Source organism: Stenella coeruleoalba, assembly GCF_951394435.1.
Source record: "Stenella coeruleoalba genome assembly, chromosome: X".
In the NCBI taxonomy this organism is placed as follows: domain Eukaryota; kingdom Metazoa; phylum Chordata; class Mammalia; order Artiodactyla; family Delphinidae; genus Stenella; species Stenella coeruleoalba.
The window spans coordinates 108,368,050-108,388,768 of record NC_137152.1 but is presented as its reverse complement, the minus strand read 5'-3'; the positions used below and the strand labels follow the sequence as shown (position 1 = coordinate 108,388,768).

The following is a 20,719-nucleotide window of genomic DNA, read 5'->3' as shown; positions in this document are numbered from 1 at the left end:
AATCTCCAACTTTATAACAGAGCCACTTCAAAACTTAAAGAAAAGATCCTCTAGTCTGTAATCCCAAAGTGATATTGCTATAGCCTGAAGTTTTACCAAGGGACAGTTTTGTGTTTGGGCTAAATAAAGCTAAATTGCTGGTTATTTCTGTAATTTTTAGAAGCAATGCTTCTTAAGACTACTAATAATAGTAGTAATAATCACAACAGGAAAACAACACTCTTCCCTTGATTAAATATAGCTGAACCCTGAAGCATAGAAAGGACCACCCTTCTGAGGAATATACAGCCATTCCTCGGGATTGGGGTGGGGGGTTGGTTCCAGGACCCCGCCCCCCCATACCAAAATCCATAGATGCTCAAGTCCCTTATGACCTAGTACATCGTTCCATATGCTTTAAATCATCTCTAGATTACTCATAATACCTCATACAATGTAAATGTTATGTAAGTGGTTGCTGGTACATGACAAATTCAAGTTTTGCCTTTCAGGACTTTTCTGGAATTTTATTTTATTTATTTTTTAAAATACTTACCTAATTTATTTATTTGGCTGCGCTGGGTCTTAGTTGCGGCATGCGGGATCTTTTTTTTAGTTGCGGCATGTGGGATCTAGTTCCCTGACCAGGGATTGAACCCGGGCCCCCTGCATTGGGAGCACGGAGTCTTAACTACTGGACCACCAGGGAAGTCCCTAGAATTTAAAAAAAATACATATTTTCTATTCACGGTTGGTCGAATCCACAGATGTGGAACCTGTGGATACAGAGAGATGACTGTATAGCATCTTTTTTTTTTTTTTTTTTTTTTGTCGCTACAAACATCTAATATAGTTTTTTTTTTTTTTTAACATCTTTATTGGGGTATAATTGCTTTACAATGGTGTGTTAGTTTCTGCTTTATAACAAAGTGAATCAGTCATACATAAACATATGATCCCATATGTCTTCCCTGTTGCATCTCCCTCCCACCCTCCGTATAGCATCTTTTGATGTCAGTATTTATAATAATAGCTACTATTGAGTGAGGCCCTATATAGTTTAATGCTTATATTGTATATATATTATATATAGTTTGACATATATAGTTTAATGCTTTCAACGATAACGCTTTCAACGAATCTATGAAGTAGGTTCTGTTTTTGTCCCTGTTCTACAAAAGAAGTGGTCTAGAAGTAAAGAGATCAACCCAAAGTTGCACAATTAGTAAGCGACAGAATTCAGTGCAAACTCAGGTCTGTGTAACTCCAAAGCCTTGATTCCTTCCGTATAACATGGTGCCTTCCTGCCTCAAAGACTCAGAGCAAGTACTGTGTGTGTAGGAAGCTTTTCAGTTTCCTTTGTTTGAGTTTCCTGCTTGTTGTGACTTTATTCATTTGTTTTGTAATGAACTGGTCTGACTGAGGAACCTTGGTGATGGGGAATAAAATAAGCTGAAGCTCTAGGTTCATTAAGAGCCCGATCCTTCCTGTTCCAAGTTGCTGTTCACTGTGAGATGAAAAGAAGCTTGAGTTCTGTATGCTATTCCCGGGCTGCCACATTTGTCAACACTATTATAAGAGTTTTAGCCAATAATGCATCATGTTTTTTTTTTTAAAACATAGGCTCATTATTTTTTTTCCATAGGCTCATTTTGTAATAATCCCTTAGGTAATTTCTGTTTACATTTGCGGCCACAGATCATGGTAGCACAGAGGTTCATCTCACAATAATGGGAACAATGCCTTTTCATAAGAGGATACCCACCATTTACCCATACCCACTCAGTCATCAGGCCAAATGGAAACCCAGAAAGTCAGACTTGTGTCACTGAGCACCTCTTGGCGTGTATGTTTATGAAACTTGAGATTGAGCTGTGGTTCTTTTCCAAGCTTACTTAATTATGGTCTCAGAATCATATTCTATGATTGAACTTATCATACCATAGTAGGGTTAAACTTCGATATGATTAGTTGGTCTTTTTGTATTGGGCTGTATCCATTGTAATATATTCAACCTAGAAACGCCCATGGGCAAAAACATAAGTATTTTTTTCAGATCACCCGGTCAAACTCATTCTAACTTAAGCTGTTCATTTGCAAAAACCAGGGCTTATAATGCTGGACATTCAGCTTTTGGAATGGCCTTTCCCTACTACATTGAAACTATGCTCCTGTAACATTGGCTCTTATTTGGGATCATGCCACCTTGGCTCAGAGTTAAAACATAAGATTAGGTAGGTGTTTTTTAAAAATGTGACCTTGCACGGTTTATGATCCTATGAAAGGCAAAGAGGACAAAGTAAGCTATTCTCCGTTCTTTCATATTTCTAGTTACCAATGCTCATTTAAGTACAGTAAAATGTTTACTAATTCAAACAGGTAAGCACAGCACCGCCCAGTGTTATTTTTAAAACAAGACAGACATTTAGTGTCGCTTGTTGTTTGTTCTCATCCTCCAAGACAGTTTAAAAAATTGCCTCTCGTGGGTTACTGTGGGATCTGGAAAGACTAGGAGCTTGTGCAAAATATAGATGTGTGTGTCTGCAAGGAGAAAGTTACTTTAGTTTTTACTTTCCTTTGAAGTACCTTTAAGTATATTCTTAAAATACATCCTAAACCACATACCATTATTCATTTTTCACATAAGATAAAACATCTTCAAGGAGAGGAGCCGAAAACAAGTATATTAAAGTGACTTATTCTTTTCTGGCAAGAAGTCCTGGTATGAAATTGGGTCCTTGAATTTTCCAAAGGAGGCTGTATTTACTGACCTTCTTTTCTAAGAAGGGCCATTTTAATAATTTTTGCTCGCACATCAAAGACTTTTCACAATAATTATAGTCAATAATTGCAGTAGTAATGCTGTGTGCCATCTGCAGGCTCTGTGTAGTGGAAACTGGATAGAAAAACGTGTCCCTCTGCTTGATGGGAGTTACCGTGAACTTGAGGCCCTGGTGCCAGATTGCCACTAGCATCAGCTTTAGGTGGCCCTGCCACTACTCGGCCCTGGGTCTCATACCAGCTTCCTTTTCTCTCCCTTTCCCTGGGCCCATTTCTCTTCAGTTCTTTCTCTCTCCCTCCCCTACCCCTGCAGCCTGAACCTCCCCATCCCCCATGGTTGTTGCTCATCCTAAATTAGCTGATGGGTCTTGATGCAGACTCACATTCCCAGACCGGAGGAGTAATTGGAACTTCTTTGGGATCAGATATTTGACCAAATCAGTTGCTTTACGAGTAGTTGGCCCATGACCCAAAAGATTTATGGAAAGCAATTGGATATTGAAATAATGAAACAGGTACTTACTCTCCCATTGCTCCAGGCCTTTGAAAGCTGTCTGATGTTTGGAGTTTGTGAACATGAGGCCTCCAGACTATCTCCTGGCCAGACTCTGATGCTCTGGTACTTCTCTTAGGTCCTGTGACAGACACCATTCTATAGTGATTCCAGTGTCAGCCCTATGGCAGCAACCTTCCGGTCTTCTTCGAGGCTCAAAGCAGAATGGCCTCTCTCCTTTCATCCCCACCCAAAGCAAAACACGGGAACACGCAACCCCTTTATTCTTAGTTTTCTGACGGTTCTGCAGGAAACAGGGCCAGGGTACCTCTGATGCACTAGTTGCTTTCTGGAACATTCATATCTATCTCTGTGGCTCTGGGGTGACTAAGAGGACTCTGATCTGGCCAGCCTATATCTGAGGATGGTCAGGAATTGAATAGGCCAGTGGGGGCTTGGATGCAGAGCGAACGACTGGTTTCTCTCTTTTCCTCGTCACTTGTTGGCAAGGTCAATCACTTTTCCATCTTCTTCTGTAACGAAGTAAATTTTTTTGTGTGTCATAAATAAGTAATCACATTAATCTGTTTAGTGCCCAAGATCTGCCCTTATTTTTCCCTTCTCTTAAACCAGAGGAAAATGGTAGATGGCTGGCATGACAGCCCAGCCGAAGAATTTCCTAATTGATACCTTACATTTAACTTTAAGTACCTTTTTTTTTTTTTTTTTTTGTGGTACGCGGGCCTCTCACTGTTGCGGCCTCTCCCGTTGCGGAGCACAGGCTCCGGACGCGCAGGCTCAGCGGCCATGGCTCACGGGCCCAGCCGCTCCGCGGCATGTGGGATCCTCCCGGACCGGGGCACGAACCCGTGTCCCCTGCATCAGCAGGCGGACTCTCAACCGCTGCGCCACCAGGGGAGCCCTAAGTACCTTTTCATCAGTTTCAGAGCCCAGAACAAACAGGGATTATTCCTAGCACGGTAGAGAGGAATTATGAAGTCTCTCAATTCCTTTGCTCTTTGGTTTGTCAGTCACTTGAGGGCATAGAAGCTCCTCTCCTCTGACCTCAGCTGCAGGAGTTGGATGGGGTGTCACGCCAGTGATTTATTGACTATTGGAATATAAGGTTCGGGAAGCTCATCATCAAGGGACCAGATTTAGATCTAGAGACGTTTAAGAAATTGAAGCATGAACATCATCTGAGAGATGGCATTTTTAAATTAATTTGCGTGTTCAGTGACCTGATTTGTCAAGCCAAATAAGTAAAGCATTTGTGTGAAGTTTTTCCTTTGTGGATTTTGCTTTATTGACCAAGAAAGGCAGCGGAACTAGATGCCCAAGGAATTTGCTCATTGCAAGATTTTGCTTTGAGTCCAAGCTAGTACCTTCTGTTAGTTTTGGATGACTCAAAAAATGGCCACGGCATATCTGGCAACGTATAGATTATATTTGAGTAGATGAATCTCTCCCAGTTTGTCCAAAGGCACCTCCTAAGGCACATCTGTTGATGCCCCCAGTGTAAGAAGCATGGGCTGGGTGGATTTGCCTGGGATAGTGTCCCCTCTCCTGTCTTTCGAACTTGAGTTGTTTCTAGATGAGATCAGAAGACCTCAGAGATCTTTGGTCGGGGGAGGGTGGAGGAGTGGCGTGATTCAGAATATATACATTAAGAGGGAGAGAGAAGAAGCCTATAGAGCAACAATAAAATCCACTTCTGTTCATCTTGTAATTTTCAAGAGGGTGGAGACCGAGCCTTTTGCCTTTTCTGCACCGAGGAATGGCATGTAGCACGTAAGAGGCACTGGGCAAATACTGCATTAAGCACCAACAATTTTTTTTGTGTTGTCAAATTGGGCCAAAGGTTAGTTTGGGAGAAGTGAACCAATACTTTGATACAGAGTTGGAGAAAATTTTAGGACAGGGTTCCATTTGCAGATAATCTCTTGAGGTGGAATGGTTGAAGTAGTAAATGTACTCAATTTTTTAATCCTCATGAACAAATCAAATGTAATTAATCAACAGGTCTGATCCTAAAGGAGAGATTCTGAAAGGTGAGATTGGGGAATTGAATGGCGCCAAGGAGACGGTCATTAGAATAAATAGGGAGATGGCCATTAAAATAAATGCCAGTCAGACCTGGGATGCCTCACTTATAAAGGCAAGCAGGTAGAATGTATAATAGAGAATGGGAACACTGGAAAGTTAAGCAAACTTAATCTTCTAGGAAGGGCAACATCATTTCTGTAAGTGGAATCTGTGCTTGATTAATGACCTTGTGTTTTTCAAGGGACTAAAGCATATGTGGACAGAGGGAAACCAGTGAATGTGATCTATCTGGGCTTTCAAAAAGCTCTTCGTGGGATTGCACAGCAAGCCAAGGAAACTTAAAATAACTGGCATCACCACAGAATTGTGGGGCTATTCCATCCAATACTATGATTGGCTTTGAGGCAGGAAGCAAAGGGTTAGCGATAAATAAGTCAAGCCTCTGTATAGCCACATTAACAGTGGCATTCTCTCCAAAATTAAGATGGAGACAAATTTTGCTTGAAACTCTAGTAAATGGCCTAAAAGAGGAAATGTACGTTGAAACTTTACTTTTGGCAACAAAAATGGGACTGAATTCTAGGGTGTCTGCCCCAAGGGTGGCAGGCCCAAGTGTTAGGATACTAGATGATGGTGAAGAGGAGCTTTTTTGAGGGTTGGGGAAACTCAGCCTTGCAAAATGAGGGCTCTGCCTTTCCTCCATCTGCCTGCGCTAAGGTTGCATAACACTTTTATCTCATGCTATAAAAATTAACCCCTGTTCAACTGTGGCCCATGTCCATGGGAAGGGAGACTAATTAAATTAAGAGTCCTTAAATGCACATCTGTATTAGAGTCAGCTGTAACTTACTGTGACCTTTAACAAGAATTTTGTGCAAGTGGGTTTTAATTAAGTACAGACTTTGAAAAAGTAACTTTTCTTTCCCCTTCGCCGTTTCATTGATACCTGGCTAGAATTTTAAAGAATGGTTCATGTGGCTTGAAATCTGTTGTTAGAGAATCATTTTTCTTTACGTGAGGCAGTGAACTTTCTTATCACTCAGGGTAAAGGCATTCTAAGTAGCCATTTGGAAAAATATCTGTGGGAGAATTCCTAATGAATGACTATGTTGTTATTTAGGTATATTTTTCCTAGAAAGTAGATTTATTAAAAACCTATTCTCACACTGTATTCAGGAGGGAGGAATTTTAGGTATGTCATGAAAGGGGGAGTAAAGAGAAGTTAAGGAGGGTTTTTATTTTTCTAGTTACCCAAGCTGAAAAAAGGCATAAAAAAGGAGAAAACAATGTTAAAAATGTTCGTGACCCACACGACCCGTGACACGCATATAAAACGAAAGGCATTAATTAATGTTTGTATTAGCGCCTCCCCACCCACCTACTGCATTTTCTCCTACACTTGGAATAGACTTGGTACCCAGCTGTTGACCCTTTCCAATCTTGCTGTGAAACCTAAATGGCTGTGGCGGGTTATCTTAGAATGGGGCTCCTCGGGGTTTCTTTAGAGATGATTAGGAGATAATCAGGAAAATCGCTCCCTGTTGGAAGTCTGGTGTTCCGTCAGACCCCTGGGAGAGGGGGACAGGAGCGTCTCCAGTGTTTTTCTGAGGATGCCTTCCTCCTCCACTTTCTCTGAGGTCTGATGTGGTTGCCCGCAGGAGACTGCTCTCGGGGATCATTGTAAGAGTGTACGCTAGGGGTGCAGAGAAAGGACAAGATGCTGGGGGCCAGCATCCCTCCCATCCCAGGAATCCCCGTGACCCTCTGAGCCTGGTCTCTTCACTGTCTTAGAGATGGCCCTCACGAGGCCTCGCTCTACCAGTAATTAGGACGCTTGGCTTGGGTACCTAGGTTCCAGAAAGAAGTACTGTTGGGCACCAAAGAAAAAAAATGTCCTAGCCAGTGGTGTTTCCTCTCTAGGCTACATTTTATTTGTAGCTGAATTTGAAACAGGCGTATTTGGACTCGGGCATTCTGTTAAATGACGAGCTCAATGGAGATCGGAAACTAGTGTTCGAGAGAAACTCTCAAATGATGCTACTCCAGGTATGTGCACCTGAATCACTGACAGGAGAGATCTTCATTATTTGTAAAACAAGTAACAGAGCTCCTTCTTTTCCTGCTTGCCCCTGTCGGGGGCCCCCGCCCCCAAGTCAAGTCACCAACACATTTCCGGGAGCCTTTTATTAGCTTAGGTAGTATTTACTGGATCCTCAGAATTGTTGAAGAGATTGGGGTTAATCGCCAGTATTATTATTCCTGTTGAGTCCTGGACCTGGACGAAGTGGTTGGAAATGTGCAGAATAGATGCAGTTGCTCTACGTGCTCTAAAGTGATGGTAACATAAGGTCAGAGTATGCATTTCAGGTCATTCACTCAGTTTGGTTGATGTGCCTTTCTTCAGTGAACCTTTGGTACAGTTAAAATGGAGATTGAAGATTGTCAGATAAAAACTTTGGTTCATAATTTGCTTATCAGTATAAAGCAATAAAAAGCCCTGCTTGATTTCTATCTCAGGTGGATTTTAAAGCTGTTGCAAGCTCACTGAAATGAAGTGCGGGGTTTGAAAGTAGCAGCCCTGACTCTTCCAACGACACTTAAACGAAGTATTCTTAGGAAAATATAATAGAACTGATTTTTGAAATGTATGTGTTTCTGATTGGCCTTCTAGCCTACCTTGCAGGATTAGTGGACCTAAAAATAATCAGTAGCAAAGCCCTCCAGAGCTGTATTTCGGAAAGGTTCTGCAAAATGCTAACTGGCTGCATTTCCCCTACTGATTGGTAGGTGATCTCAAATCATACATCTCCATAATGACTGTAATTTATGTGCTTTATTATTACGGTTTAGGTCAGAAGGCTTCAGGCTTTGGATGTGCATAGCACATTACATGCAGTCATTTCACTGCTGTTTCGCAAGGGAGGAAGGATGGATTAATGTATACATTCCCTCATCCCCCTGGGACTATTAAAAACCTTTAGAGATTTTCTTTCTTTGTTCCCATGAAGCAGAGCATTGTATATTCCTCCTGGGGTTCTTAGCTTGGAGGGGATGGAGTTATACAGCAACCTGCATTTTAGCTCATTTTGTGGCTACACGAATTTAGATCTAGAAAGTGAACGGAAACTATTTTGGTAACTCTTTAGACCAACGGCAAGGAATTGTTTTACCTTCAGAATAAATAAAAATTAGGAAAAGAGTAAAGTAGCAATCGAGGGATTAGGAAAATTACTGCAGCAAGTAATAGTTTGATGTTGCTCCCCAATATTAGAATTACATCAAGTGTTTGATGTAATACTGATGAAAGCCCCCCCCCCACGTATTGATCCTTTTTACTTTGAAAACTGAAGCTTGCTTTTTTAAAATTTTTTTTTATTTTTTATTTTTTTTTGGCTGCGTTGGTTCTTCGTTGCTGCGTGGGCTTTCTCTAGTTGCGGCCAGCAGGGGCTTCTCATTGTGGTGGCTTCTCGTTGCAGAGTACGGGCTCTAGGCACTCGGGCTTCAGTAGTTGTGGCTCGCGGGCTCAGAAGTTGTGGCTCGTGGGCTCTAGAGCGCAGGCTCAGTAGTTGTGGCACACGGACTTAGTTGCTCCGGGGCATGTGGGATCTTCCCGGGCCAGGGCTTGAACCCATGTCCCCTGCATTGGCAGGCGGATTCTTAACCACTGCGCCACCAGGGAAATCCAAAGCTTGCTTTTTAAAAAAAAAGAAAAAATAAAATTTATCTTAGAAGGGTTAGATTTACAGAATTTGCGAGGATAGCCCAGAGCTTTCCTATACCCCAAACCCAGTTTCCCCTATTATTAACACCTTACATTTCTGTGGTACATTGTCACAATTGATAAACCAATATTGATGCATTATTGTTAACTAAAGTCTATATCTTATTCCGATTTCCTTAGCTTTTTTTTTTACTAACAGTTTCATTGACGTATGATTCATATCCCAAACAATTCACCCATTTAAAGTATACAGTGGCTTCTAATATACTCACAGAATTGTGCATTTATCACCAAAATCAATTTTAGAACAGTTTCATTATCCCAGAAAGAAAGCTCATATCTTTTAGCTGTAACCCCTCCCTTACTTCCCATCCCCCTGCCCACCACCCTCCCCTCTCAGCCCCAGGCAACCACTAATCCACCTTCTGTCTCTATAGATTGACCAAGGCTGGACATTTCATGTAAATGGTATTATACAATATGTGGACTTTTGTGAGTGGCTCCTTACTTAACATAGTATTTTCCAGATTTCACCATGTTGGAACACGTTTCAGAAGTTCATTCCTTCTTATGGCTGAATAACATTTCATTATTCAGATACACCTCATTTTGTTTATCCATACATTGTTGGACATTTGGCTATTTTGAATAATGCTGCTGTGAACATTTGCATGTAAGTTTTTGTGTGATTTCCTTCATCTTCCCCTAATGTCTTTTTCTGTTCCAGGATCCCAGCCAGGGTACCACATTATGTCTCGTCATCGTGTCTCCTTAGGCTCCCAAGGCTTTTCTTTTGAAGGCCCTTTAAATAAATGTCTGTACTTACTTGTCATCAGTTCCCCATCACTTATGCATGCCACTGAACTCCTAATTGATAATGCTGTCTTTTCTGGCTATCTTTATTCTCCTAAATTCTGCCTCCAATAAGAAATTTCCCTGAAGTAGCTGGAAGAAAGAAGGTGCTGCTCTCCTGGCCCCTCTGCCTCTCCTAGCACAAGTCATCAGAAAAGTCTCTTTCTGGAGAACTTCATTCAGTAGCTTATCAGTATAATAGATGCTCTTCATTTTTGTCTTGGTTTTGTAATTGCACTGTATTCATAATGCTTCCTTCTTTACAAAGGGCTTCTTTAAGAGCCTACAGTGAATCATGTAGAGCTGGGACTCAAACCCATATTTCTTGCTCCCCAGATCAGTCTCTTCTCCCCAGACTACCATTAGACCTACAGAATAAAAGACACAGATAGTATCAAGTATTTGGAAGCTTTTTAAATTCACTTCTTTAAAACCCCTTGTCAAGAGCTAAGTATCCATAAACTTCACCAAGGAGGTAAAAGAATTATATGCTCAGAACTACAAAACATTAATAAACGCATCGAAGATGATTCAAAGAAATAGAAAGATGTCCCATGCTCTTGGATTGGAAGAATTATATTGTTAAAATGGCCATATATCCAAAGCAATCTACAGATTTAATGCAATCCCTATCAAATTACCCATGACATTTTCCATAGAACTAGAACAAATAATCCTAAAATTTATATGGAACCATAAAAGACCCAGAATTGCCAAAGCAATCCTGAGGAAAAAGAACAAAGCTGGAGGCATAACCCTACCAGACTTTAAACAATACTACAAAGCTATGGTAATCAAAACAGCATGGTGTTGGCACAAAAACAGACATGCAGCTCAATGGAACAGACTAGAGAGCCCAGAAGTAAACCCACACACCTATGGACAATTAATCTTCGACAAAGGAAGCAAGAATACACAATGGGGAAAATACATTCTCTTCAGCAAGTGGTGTTGGGAAAGTTGGACAACCACATGCAAATCAAAGCTAGAACACAGCCTCACACCATACACAAAAATAAACTCAAAATGATGAGACACCATAAAACTCCTAGAAGAGAACAGCAAAACATTGTCTGACATAAATCGTACCAATGTTTTCTTAGGTCAGTCTCCCACGGCAACAGAAATAAAAGCAAAAATAAACAAATGGGGCCTAATGACACTTAAAAGCTTTTGCACAGCAAAGGAAACCATAAACAGAATGAAAAGACTGGGAGATAATATTTGCAAATGATGCAACCAACAAAGGCTTAATTTCCAAAATATAAAAACAGGTCCTACAATTTAATAACAAAAAACCAAACAACCCAGTTAAAAATAGGCAGAAGACCTAAATAGACATTTCTCCAAAGAAGACATACAGATGGCCAGCAGGCACATGAAAAGCTGCTCATCATATCTAATTATTAGAGAAATGCAAATGAAAACTACAATGAGGTACCACCTCATACCAGTCAGAACGGCCATCATTAAAAAGTCTACAAATAATAAATGCTGGAGATGGTGTGGAGAAAAGGAAACTCTCCTGCACTATTGGTGGGAATGTAAATTGGTGCAGCCACTATGGCAAACAGTATGGAGGTGCCTCAAAGAAGTAAAATTAGAGTTTCCATGTGATCCAGCAATCCCACACCTGGGCATATATCCAGAAAAAGACGAAAACTCTAATTCAAAAAGATACCTGCACCGCAGTGTTCATTGCAGCACTATTTACAATAGACAAGACATGGAAGAAATTCAAGTGTCCATCAACAGACGACTGGCTTAAGAAGATGTGGTGGATATAGATAATGGACTGTTACTCAGCCATTAAAAAGAATTAAATAATGCCATTTGCAGCAAACGTGGATGGGCCTAGAGATTATCATACTAAGCGAAGTAAAGTAAGAAAGAGAAGGATAAATACCATATGATATCACTTATATGTAGAATCTAAAAGATGACACAAATGAACCTATTTGTGAAACAAAAACAGACTCACAGATGTGGAGAACAAACTTGTGATTGCCAAGGGGGAAGGAAGGATTGGGAGTTTGGGATTAGCAGATGCAAACTATTATATATATAGAATGGATAAACAACAAGGTCCTACTCTATAGCACAGGGAACTATATATTCAATATCCTGTGATAAACCATAATGGAAAAGAATATGAAAAAATATATATATGTGTGTGTGTGTGTGTGTGTGTGTGTATATATATATATGTATATATATATATATATATATATATATATATATATATATATATAAACTGAGTCACTGCTGTACAGCAGAAACTAAACACAACATTGTAAATCAACTCTACTTCAAGAAAATAAAATTTTAAGAAACACACACAAAAAAGGAGCTAAGTTTTCTCCAAATCCCTTTCTGCATGAAAGGCCATCGCAAAATCGAATCTCTTACATTGGCAGTTTTCCTAAGCGCTTTCCAGTCTGTTATTCTCCAATGTCCCTCACTGCAGCCCCCACCCTTAGGGTGCAGTTTGTGTGTCTCTTCTTTACCAAAGGCATTTGGTTGCATTTTTGGTAAAATGAGTTGGGCTACGGAGAATGCTTGCTGTCCAAATCGTGCTGGTGCTGGCATGCCTGGGTTTTCTGCATTGTCCCATAAAACTTTCTGGCTGCTGTTTCCTCCATTTAGGACTCTGGAGGAGTAATCCTGAAGACATTTACTTTATCTCCTACAGGTATAGAAAGCTGACACCCTAGCGGTAACTACAAGTATTCCTCTATCATCATCTCCCCCAAAATGTGTGAGAATCTGAGAGACATTTTCTTGGCTTCTACTTGGACTTCAAAATGAAGTTACAGATAAATTGGGAGATTGGGATTGACATATATACACTAATATGTATAAAATGGATAATTAATAAGAACCTGCTGTATAAAAAAACAAAGTACATGTATGCTTTAATAAACGTATAAATTGGGTATAGTGGTGTATCAGGGAGCATCTTATTATAATATACGTTAATAATGTCCCTTTACTCGTCTTTTACATGACAATGACAGAAAATGTCCTGTTATGTAAAAAAGACATGAATCTGGATGTTATTTTAAATGCATCTTCAATAAAATATGAAACTAAGCTGAAAAAAAAATGAAGTTACAGTTAGAAGTAGTTACGTTGATAGTAAATAGGCTGGCCTGAGAATGTAACCACCATTTATAACATTTTCTATGGGCAGGTGGGTTATGAGTAACTGGAAATAAATGGACATTATCTGCACCCCATCTGTACATCACAGCCAGCCTTTGGTGAGAGGAAGAAATGAAATAAAATGAGAAAGCACAGTTCTACAGATTGCCCGCCGCAGAGCCCTGTTAAAGGATGGACTAGATTCCTCATAGTCAATGCCTGCTTCTTTAACTATTGAGTTGAAGTGCTTCAAAAAAAAAAAAAAGGAACCAATCCACACACTCAGCAGGATTGAGTAGTAATTTATTGTGATTGTCTTTGTTCAGCTTTGAAAAACGAAGGCATTGATATTAAGACTAAAGGGAAATTACACAGAGCTGGTGTGACTGAAAAAAGTTTGGCTCTTTCGAGTGATTTTTTTGTTTTTAATGCCACAGAGTTAAGCTTTAAAAGCACGCTTCATTGACTCTCATCCAAGCCTCCGACGACAAGGCTAAGGGACCTTTTTTCTTTTGAGGGCCACTGACCCACAAAGAAAAACCCTAATCGAGGGCCATGTACAAAAAGCAACTTAATTTAGGTGCTTTCTTAGAAATCCATAAAGCCTTCAATTCACCTGCTTTTAAAATTAAGAACAGGGAACTCTCAACAAGTATAACAAACAAAAAAGTCCTTCGGTTTCACATTATGTGCAGTTAGAAGAGGTGGAGTGTGGTGAGAGAGAACAGGATGAGCAGAGTGAAAAGAGAGTGGAAAGCAGACAGAAGAGGGCCATGGAGAAGAACACAGAAGGTCCCGGAAGCAGGAGGTTGAGTTAGCGAAATAGAGGAGGCAAATGATGGTTGTAGATCAACCCACTGTTGACTCAAACCATTGGATGAACTTCGATTCCCGGTTCTTCTGTGGCTCTAATGCTTCAGCCTTTCAAACTAGAATTCTTCAGGAAGGGTATGTATCAGAATCCTCTAGGGCCACCCCGCCCCCCTTTTTTAAATGCATGAGCTCACCGCTTCCCCTGCAGTGGCTGTCATCTTCCTGTCCCACATTGGATCCTGTCGTCCCTGTGCTCAACGCTTTCAGCCTAAAGAACAAATTGTGACATCCTTCTTAAATAAGAAGTATACAGGATCACCAGGTTGAGAGGTGATCTGCAGAGAAAAAAAGCATGTCTCATTCAGACACAGCATTTTAGAGGCAGTCTCCAACAGGCAAAATGGAATGTCTTTCCATTGATACGTACGCCCTGGCTTTTAATCATAGAAATCATTTTTGGTGTTACAGTAGAAATATTCAGGTTTTAAAAATCAAATGAGTTGCTCCAGTTCTTAGTACAGTGCAGAGCTGTAGTTTCATTTTCAGATGCACTTGTCCCCTTTTCCTTCCTAGTAACTTCTCATCAGCGGAAACTGGTTATGGCACTGAATCCCCACTGGCCCATGTGTGGCTTGGGATTTAATTCATAAGTGTGTCTTGGACAGGGCCTTTGGCAAGAATGCCAGATTACATTTTCAAGGAATGCTTTTTAGAAACAGACAGAATACGTGGTGTATGCAAGGCTCAAATGGGCAAAAGTGGCCCGTTGGTGTGGCTTGTTTGCACTCAGGGGAAGATGACTTTGCCAGCAGAAACATTACCCAGGTATCTACCCCGTTGTCACCCTTTCCACAAGGCAAGCCTTTACCATTAGACAGAGTCTTCCTGTAAAGATCTTATCTGTAACATGGAAGTGGACTCTTTTTCCTTAGTTTTTGCCAAAACAAATAAATGTGCTTCAGTGTTCAGATATCAGCAGGTCTCCCGAAGGTCCTGCTGAGGGCCCCTGGTGGGTAGGTGGTGGGTGGAGTGCACGGGCCTTTTGTTTAGCTGCTGGCTAGTTCAGTCGGTCACCAGTAAAACTTTAATTGCTGTGACCCATTTTTGAAGGGTGTTTGTTCAGTGCCCAAATTTTAAACTCTCAACATCTAGCACCTTCTTATATGTAGAAAAGTATTCTTTCCTTTTGTCTCTTCGAATTTTCTGGCTTTAGGTTCTGTGTGTGTGTCTGTGCGTATGTGCATTGGAGGTGCAAAGAAGGGTGCTTTTTTCCTTGGTCATAGATGCCTATTTTGATAAGATCCAACGAATGACCCTTTCGTTTATTGTATGTGTGAACCATGTTAAGATTAGGTGAATATAGATTCGCTTCCAGACTCTGAACTGTTTTGCCTTGGAAATTCAGTGCATTACCACAATCGAATCTTTGCAGGGGCTTGAAAACCAGCCTGTGATTAATTTTAGCCTGTGAAAATCTTAAAAAAGTAGCTGCTCTCTTATTATAATTCATGTACCTAGTTCTGTATGTCCTAAGTTCTCATTGTGAGCATTTCAGTTAATTTTCTTCATGGTGTGTGAGAGTGATATGGACTCTTTAATACAGCTACGTCAAGTACTGTACTAGTTGGGGGTCCTTTGTATTACTTTATGTATTAAGATTGTGTTTGGGGAGATCCTCAACCCTGAAACCAGGAGACACCTGGATATCTCTTTGTTCATTAGGTGTTCCAGTACCAAAGGCCTGTTGTGAACGTGTTAATCCAGTCAAGAGGCAGTTCTGGTTTTGGTTGTAACAAGGTGTTTCCAGAAAACTAAGCTTCTTCCACTAATGAGATCTAAGATGTTCGGCAACCTCACAGCTCTAAACTCCTTCACATTCTTCGCTGTGCCTCCCCCCAGCCCCACCGCCTTTGTTAGAATTATCGGTTGACCAAGGGTTTCAAAAATGCCAAATGAAGCATTGAGCAGTTTCTGGATGAGGAAGTTATTTGAAGAATGTTTCCCTTCTCCCCTTCTTTAAAAGTCCTTTAATGCTACGTATCCATTTTTGTCTGGCAATAACACTCTCCCTACTTTTGAATTGCCAGGAAGGAAGAACGATCAGGAATATATCTGATTATGTAATTATTTGCATCTGTGCAGTTGACGGTACTAGTGTTCGTCAAATAAATTGCCAACACCATGTTATTTGAAATCCACCCCCTCCGCAAAACTACTTTGGTATCTGTCCGAAGTGAAGGCTTATTTCCTCTAAGCGCCCACAGCCAAGAAGCAGCGATGGCCGTCTGCTCCTGGCCCAGTCCATGTCCATGATTAGTGTTGTTAAAAAGATTTTGCTCTTCATTCCTCCTCCCTTGATTTATTATACACACTTACCATTGATAGGTTCATATGTCTTCAGTATACGCCTTCCTGAGTTCCTGAGACCTTAGGTCTTTTCAGACCCCTTTTGTCTGTCATGGAACATGAACTGCAATGATAGAAGGAACAGTGAAGGTGAATTGGTATTGTATTGGTGTGACTAACGTGATAGTACCTGGTGGGGTTAGTTTTGAGTGACGCCGTATCTCTTGGTCATTATGAGGGAGAGGCGTGGTCTGTTCAAAGCACAATTTTTGGTCTTTGACAGAGGAGGAACAGGGCAGAAGCTCTCCAAACTCTCAGGTCCAAACCACAAACAGAATGCCGTTGGTGTAGGGGAGGCAGATGGTCTGCATGTCTTTGACATTTTCTTGGCCCTTAGGGCTACCTAAAGGCGACATTTACTGGAAGCCATTCATCTGTATTTGGACAAGTGGCTACACCGCACACGATCATAAAGGTCAATGTTATAGTGTCTAACATCTGTACAGAAGATGCTGGACAAGAAAATCTTAAAACCAAGAATCATTTAACGTCCCCCTTTGTGACTTACCATCGACTCAAATCCCAGCGTGGACTCCGTTCTTTCCTCTTGGCTGACAGCTCCTTGAAATGCACTTACCCTTTGCTTTATTCGCCACATCAATTGCTTATATATTTGCTCAGCTTTTGGTTGTTGTCACATATTTTACAAATCATTCTTCATTTAACGGTACCCTCTTTTGCAGTGTAAACTCTCAAAGCTAGAACAACTATGTCTCATTTGCATGACTTGCACAGTAGGTAGCATAAAATCTCGAAGAATTTATGCGAGCCTTCCGTTCATATTGAATGATACTCTCTTTACTGGCCACACCGATTTTTCCTGTATGATAACAATCTTCCTGATTGGAACGTTCTTTTGCCTTTTGGAGATGGCTTCATTATCTTATTTTTCCGAGAAGGAAATCAATATTTTCAGTATAATGAAACTTTTTAGATAACGCATAATGCCCGGGCCTTTGCAGGAACATCACGGAGAGAAATGAAGCCAAGCGTGTGCACCTAAATCAGACTCTTCCGTTTTGGACTTGATGAATGATGACGGAGATTGATTGTCCTACATTTTATCTTCCAGGTGATCATTTGAAGATTTGTCCCCAGGGTTATACCTGCTGCTCCCAAGAGATGGAGGAGAAGTACAGCCTGCAAAGTAAGGATGATTTCAAAAGCGTGGTCAGTGAGCAGTGCAATCATTTGCAAGCTGTCTTTGCGTCCCGTTACAAGAAGTTTGATGGTATGTATTGGAACTTTGGTCTACGTAAGTGTAGATATTTGCTTTGTTCTTGAATTCTTTTTCTTTCTTTTTGCCATGCGGCTAGCAGGATCTTAGTTCCCTGACCAGAGATTGAACCTGGGCCACAGCAGTGAAAGCGCTGAGTCCTAACCACTGGACCGCCAGGGAACTCCCTTGAATTCATCTTATACCTTTTAGTCAAGTCAGATCTACGAGCTGCCAGTGAAGTTCGTACAGTTGCTTTTCCCAAGTGCCTTTCTTCTCTCAGTGTTCAAGTTTTCTCCCAAGAGGCTCTCCTGGCTGGACCCCAGGGGCAAGTTAGCCTTACAGCTTTATTGTAGAATCCTTCTAGATACACTAGAATCTGTACGGTATGGTAGCCATTATGGAAATATGGTCACAAGGAGCCAAAAAAGAGATTAAAGTAGTTTAATTTAAATGCTTTCATTTATTTTCTTGGGTGAACACACAATAGTGTTGTTGACACAAGTCACTAAAGAAAAATCTTCCTAATAAAAAGCAGGCATCTGAAAACTTAGTCAAAATAACCACAGAGATTCTGCAGATGCTGGACTTCAAATTAAATTTCAAAATGGATCCCTCAAAGCCAACTAGAATTCCTAGAAGCCCTGTAGAACACAGGATTAATGCTCATGCAGCAGTGACCACGCGGCAGTGACCCAGAGGTAGCTGCTGGGCTCCAGTCTTCATTAAGTTCAGCACCATTCCTGGCCTCATTTTAGCTGAAGCTTTGGTCAATCCACGTTAGAGCCACAAGAAAACCTATTTCAGTCCCCTGTGCCAAACACAGATTTTCACATGCACACTTTGTTTTCAGAGTGAAGAAATAGACAATCTGAGCCAGAAGAGAGGTACTTCAATCGTATCTGAAGCAATGTAATAGATGACAGACTTTCAAAATGAAAGTATGGGGTCCAAACACCTCAGGATTCCTTTCTCTGGTGCTGTTCACTCAGTTTGCAGGTCGTTATGAAGTAGATTTAATTTTAATAGGGATGATTTCCTTTGTACCTGTTGTAAAGGCCATTCTAATTACATAGTACCTTTGAAGCATGCTTTTCCTGACATTCTGTGGTGAAGAAGTACAAGGCAAATTTTTGAGACGTGAAATGTCTTTGAGCATTTCTGCAAAGGGCTCATTACCATGGTGAGAAGTGGGATTAAATTAGATTTGATCTAGCTGATAAGGCAGCTCCCAGCTAAAGAACAGGTTGTATTTCAAATGTTGCCTTTGAGATTCGTTATTTGAAACTGATAACTGATTTAATAAGTGTTAGTCGGTTCCCAGGCTGGACGACAAAAGCATATATATATATATATATATATATATATATATGTTTTTTATAAATTTATTTATTTTTATTATTTTATTTTTGGCTGCGTTGGGTCTTCGTTGCTGTGCGCGGGCTTTTCTCTGCTTGCGGCGAGAGGAGGCTACCTACTCTTTGTTGCCGTGCACGGGCTTCTTGCAGTGGCTTCTCTTGTTGTGGAACACAGGCTCTAGGCGCACGGGCTTCAGTAGTTGTGGCACGTGGGCTCAGTAGTTGTGGCTCGTGGGCTCTAGAGTGCAGGCTCAGTAGTTGTGGCATGCGGGCTTAGTTGCTCCGCGGCATGTGGGATCTTCCCAGACCAGGGATCGAACCCGTGTCCCCTGCATTGGCAGGTGGATTCTTAATCACTGTGCCACCAGGGAAGCCCCGACAAAGGCATATTTAATTTGTAATGCAGTTGAACTAAAATTTTCCAGGTAGTGTACCATTTATTGTGCCCATTTCCCCCAATGCTTTGTATGTGGAGTTGTGTTTAGTCTTTATCTCCTTTCCCTGGATGGATGGAAATAATTTATGTATCCATATATCCTGTTTATTATTCTATAATCCCCAATGCACAGGCTGTTAAGTATGTTAACACCACGTGAAGATGAGTGTTATTGGCAAAAGACATCTTAGACCACCTCTGTCTCTTGGTCACTAAGTTATCAGTATGATTATTGAAAAGAATGGTATTCTCTTGACTATGGCGTTTCTCATTCAAGACAGTAACTGAAGCAATTCTTTTTCCTTTGAGGAGAAAACTTAGAGAGATAATCAGACAGTCATCTTTGAAAACTTGAGATGCTGATATTTAAAAATTACCACTTGGGGGTTTAATAATGGGACTTAGAAGGGAAAATTCCTGCTCTTGAGAAATGGCTAGCGTGTCAGTAGCAAGATACAGTGGAGATGAGGCAGTTTCCAACCTCCAAGGTCACTGCCTCCAAATCACCCCATTTCTTCTTAGACGTGTCTCCTCCAGGTGTGGAGTGCACAGACACTTAGTGATTTCTCTTCCCAGTGGGCCTGGTAGTTTCACTATTCTTTCCCCTTCTCACTCCCCATGGTTTTATAGCATTACTCATGTGATTCCAGTGTGTACTTTTTAAAAAGCCACACAGAGAAATTTTATCAGTAAGTATTAACATGATTTTTTTAAAAAAGGACAGAAAGGGGCTTCCCTGTTGTTGCAGTGCTTAAGAACCTGCCTGCCAATGCAGGGGACACGGGTTCGAGCCCTGGTCCGGGAAGATCGCACATGCTGCGGAGCAACTGAGCCCGTGCGCCACAGCTACTGAAGCCCGTGCGCCTAGAGCCCGTGCTCCGCTGCAAGAGAAGCCACTGCAATGAGAAGTCCGCACACCACAACCAGGAGTAGCCCCCAATCGCCACAACTAGAGAAAGCCCGCGTGCAGCAAAGAAGACCCAGTGCAGCCAAAAAATAAAATTAAAAAACGGGGGGGCCTTCCCTGGTGGCGCAGTGGTTGAGAGTCCGCCTGCCGATGCAGGGGACACGGGTTCGTGCCCCGGTCCGGGAAGATCCCACATGCCGCGGAGTGGCTGGGCCCGTGAGCCATGGCCGCTGAGCCTGCGCGTCCGGAGCCTGTGCTCTGCAACGGGAGAGGCCACAACAGTGAGAGGCCCGCGTACCGAGAGAGGGAGGAAAAAAAAGGACAGAAAAAGTTTCTCTTGCCCTTCCCTACCAGCCTTCACCTCCAATAAATGTGTTTAACGCTGTTTCTTTATCAGTTTCAAAACTGCCCATGAAAAATGATGATGAAACCCCAGTTTGTTTCTTCTGACTTCAAATTAGACTATGGCACAGACAATAAAGGTAGGGAGCATAGATTTAAATTTTTTTGAAGGAGTTGTAGCCTCAATGTGTTTGGCCTGGAGATCAGAACAGAGCTGGGATACTT

General features: G+C 41.4%; 1 protein-coding gene across 1 annotated transcript in view; it reads left to right on the top strand.

Annotated features, from left to right (window-relative positions):
• Positions 1-20,719, top strand: part of GPC4 (glypican 4) — a 109,354-nt gene that overhangs the window by 54,447 nt on the left and 34,188 nt on the right. Inside the window, exon 2 of the mRNA XM_079910555.1 lies at positions 17,308-17,466. Within this exon, the coding sequence (XP_079766681.1) occupies positions 17,308-17,466 (159 nt within the window). The remainder of the gene's footprint in view (positions 1-17,307; positions 17,467-20,719) is intronic.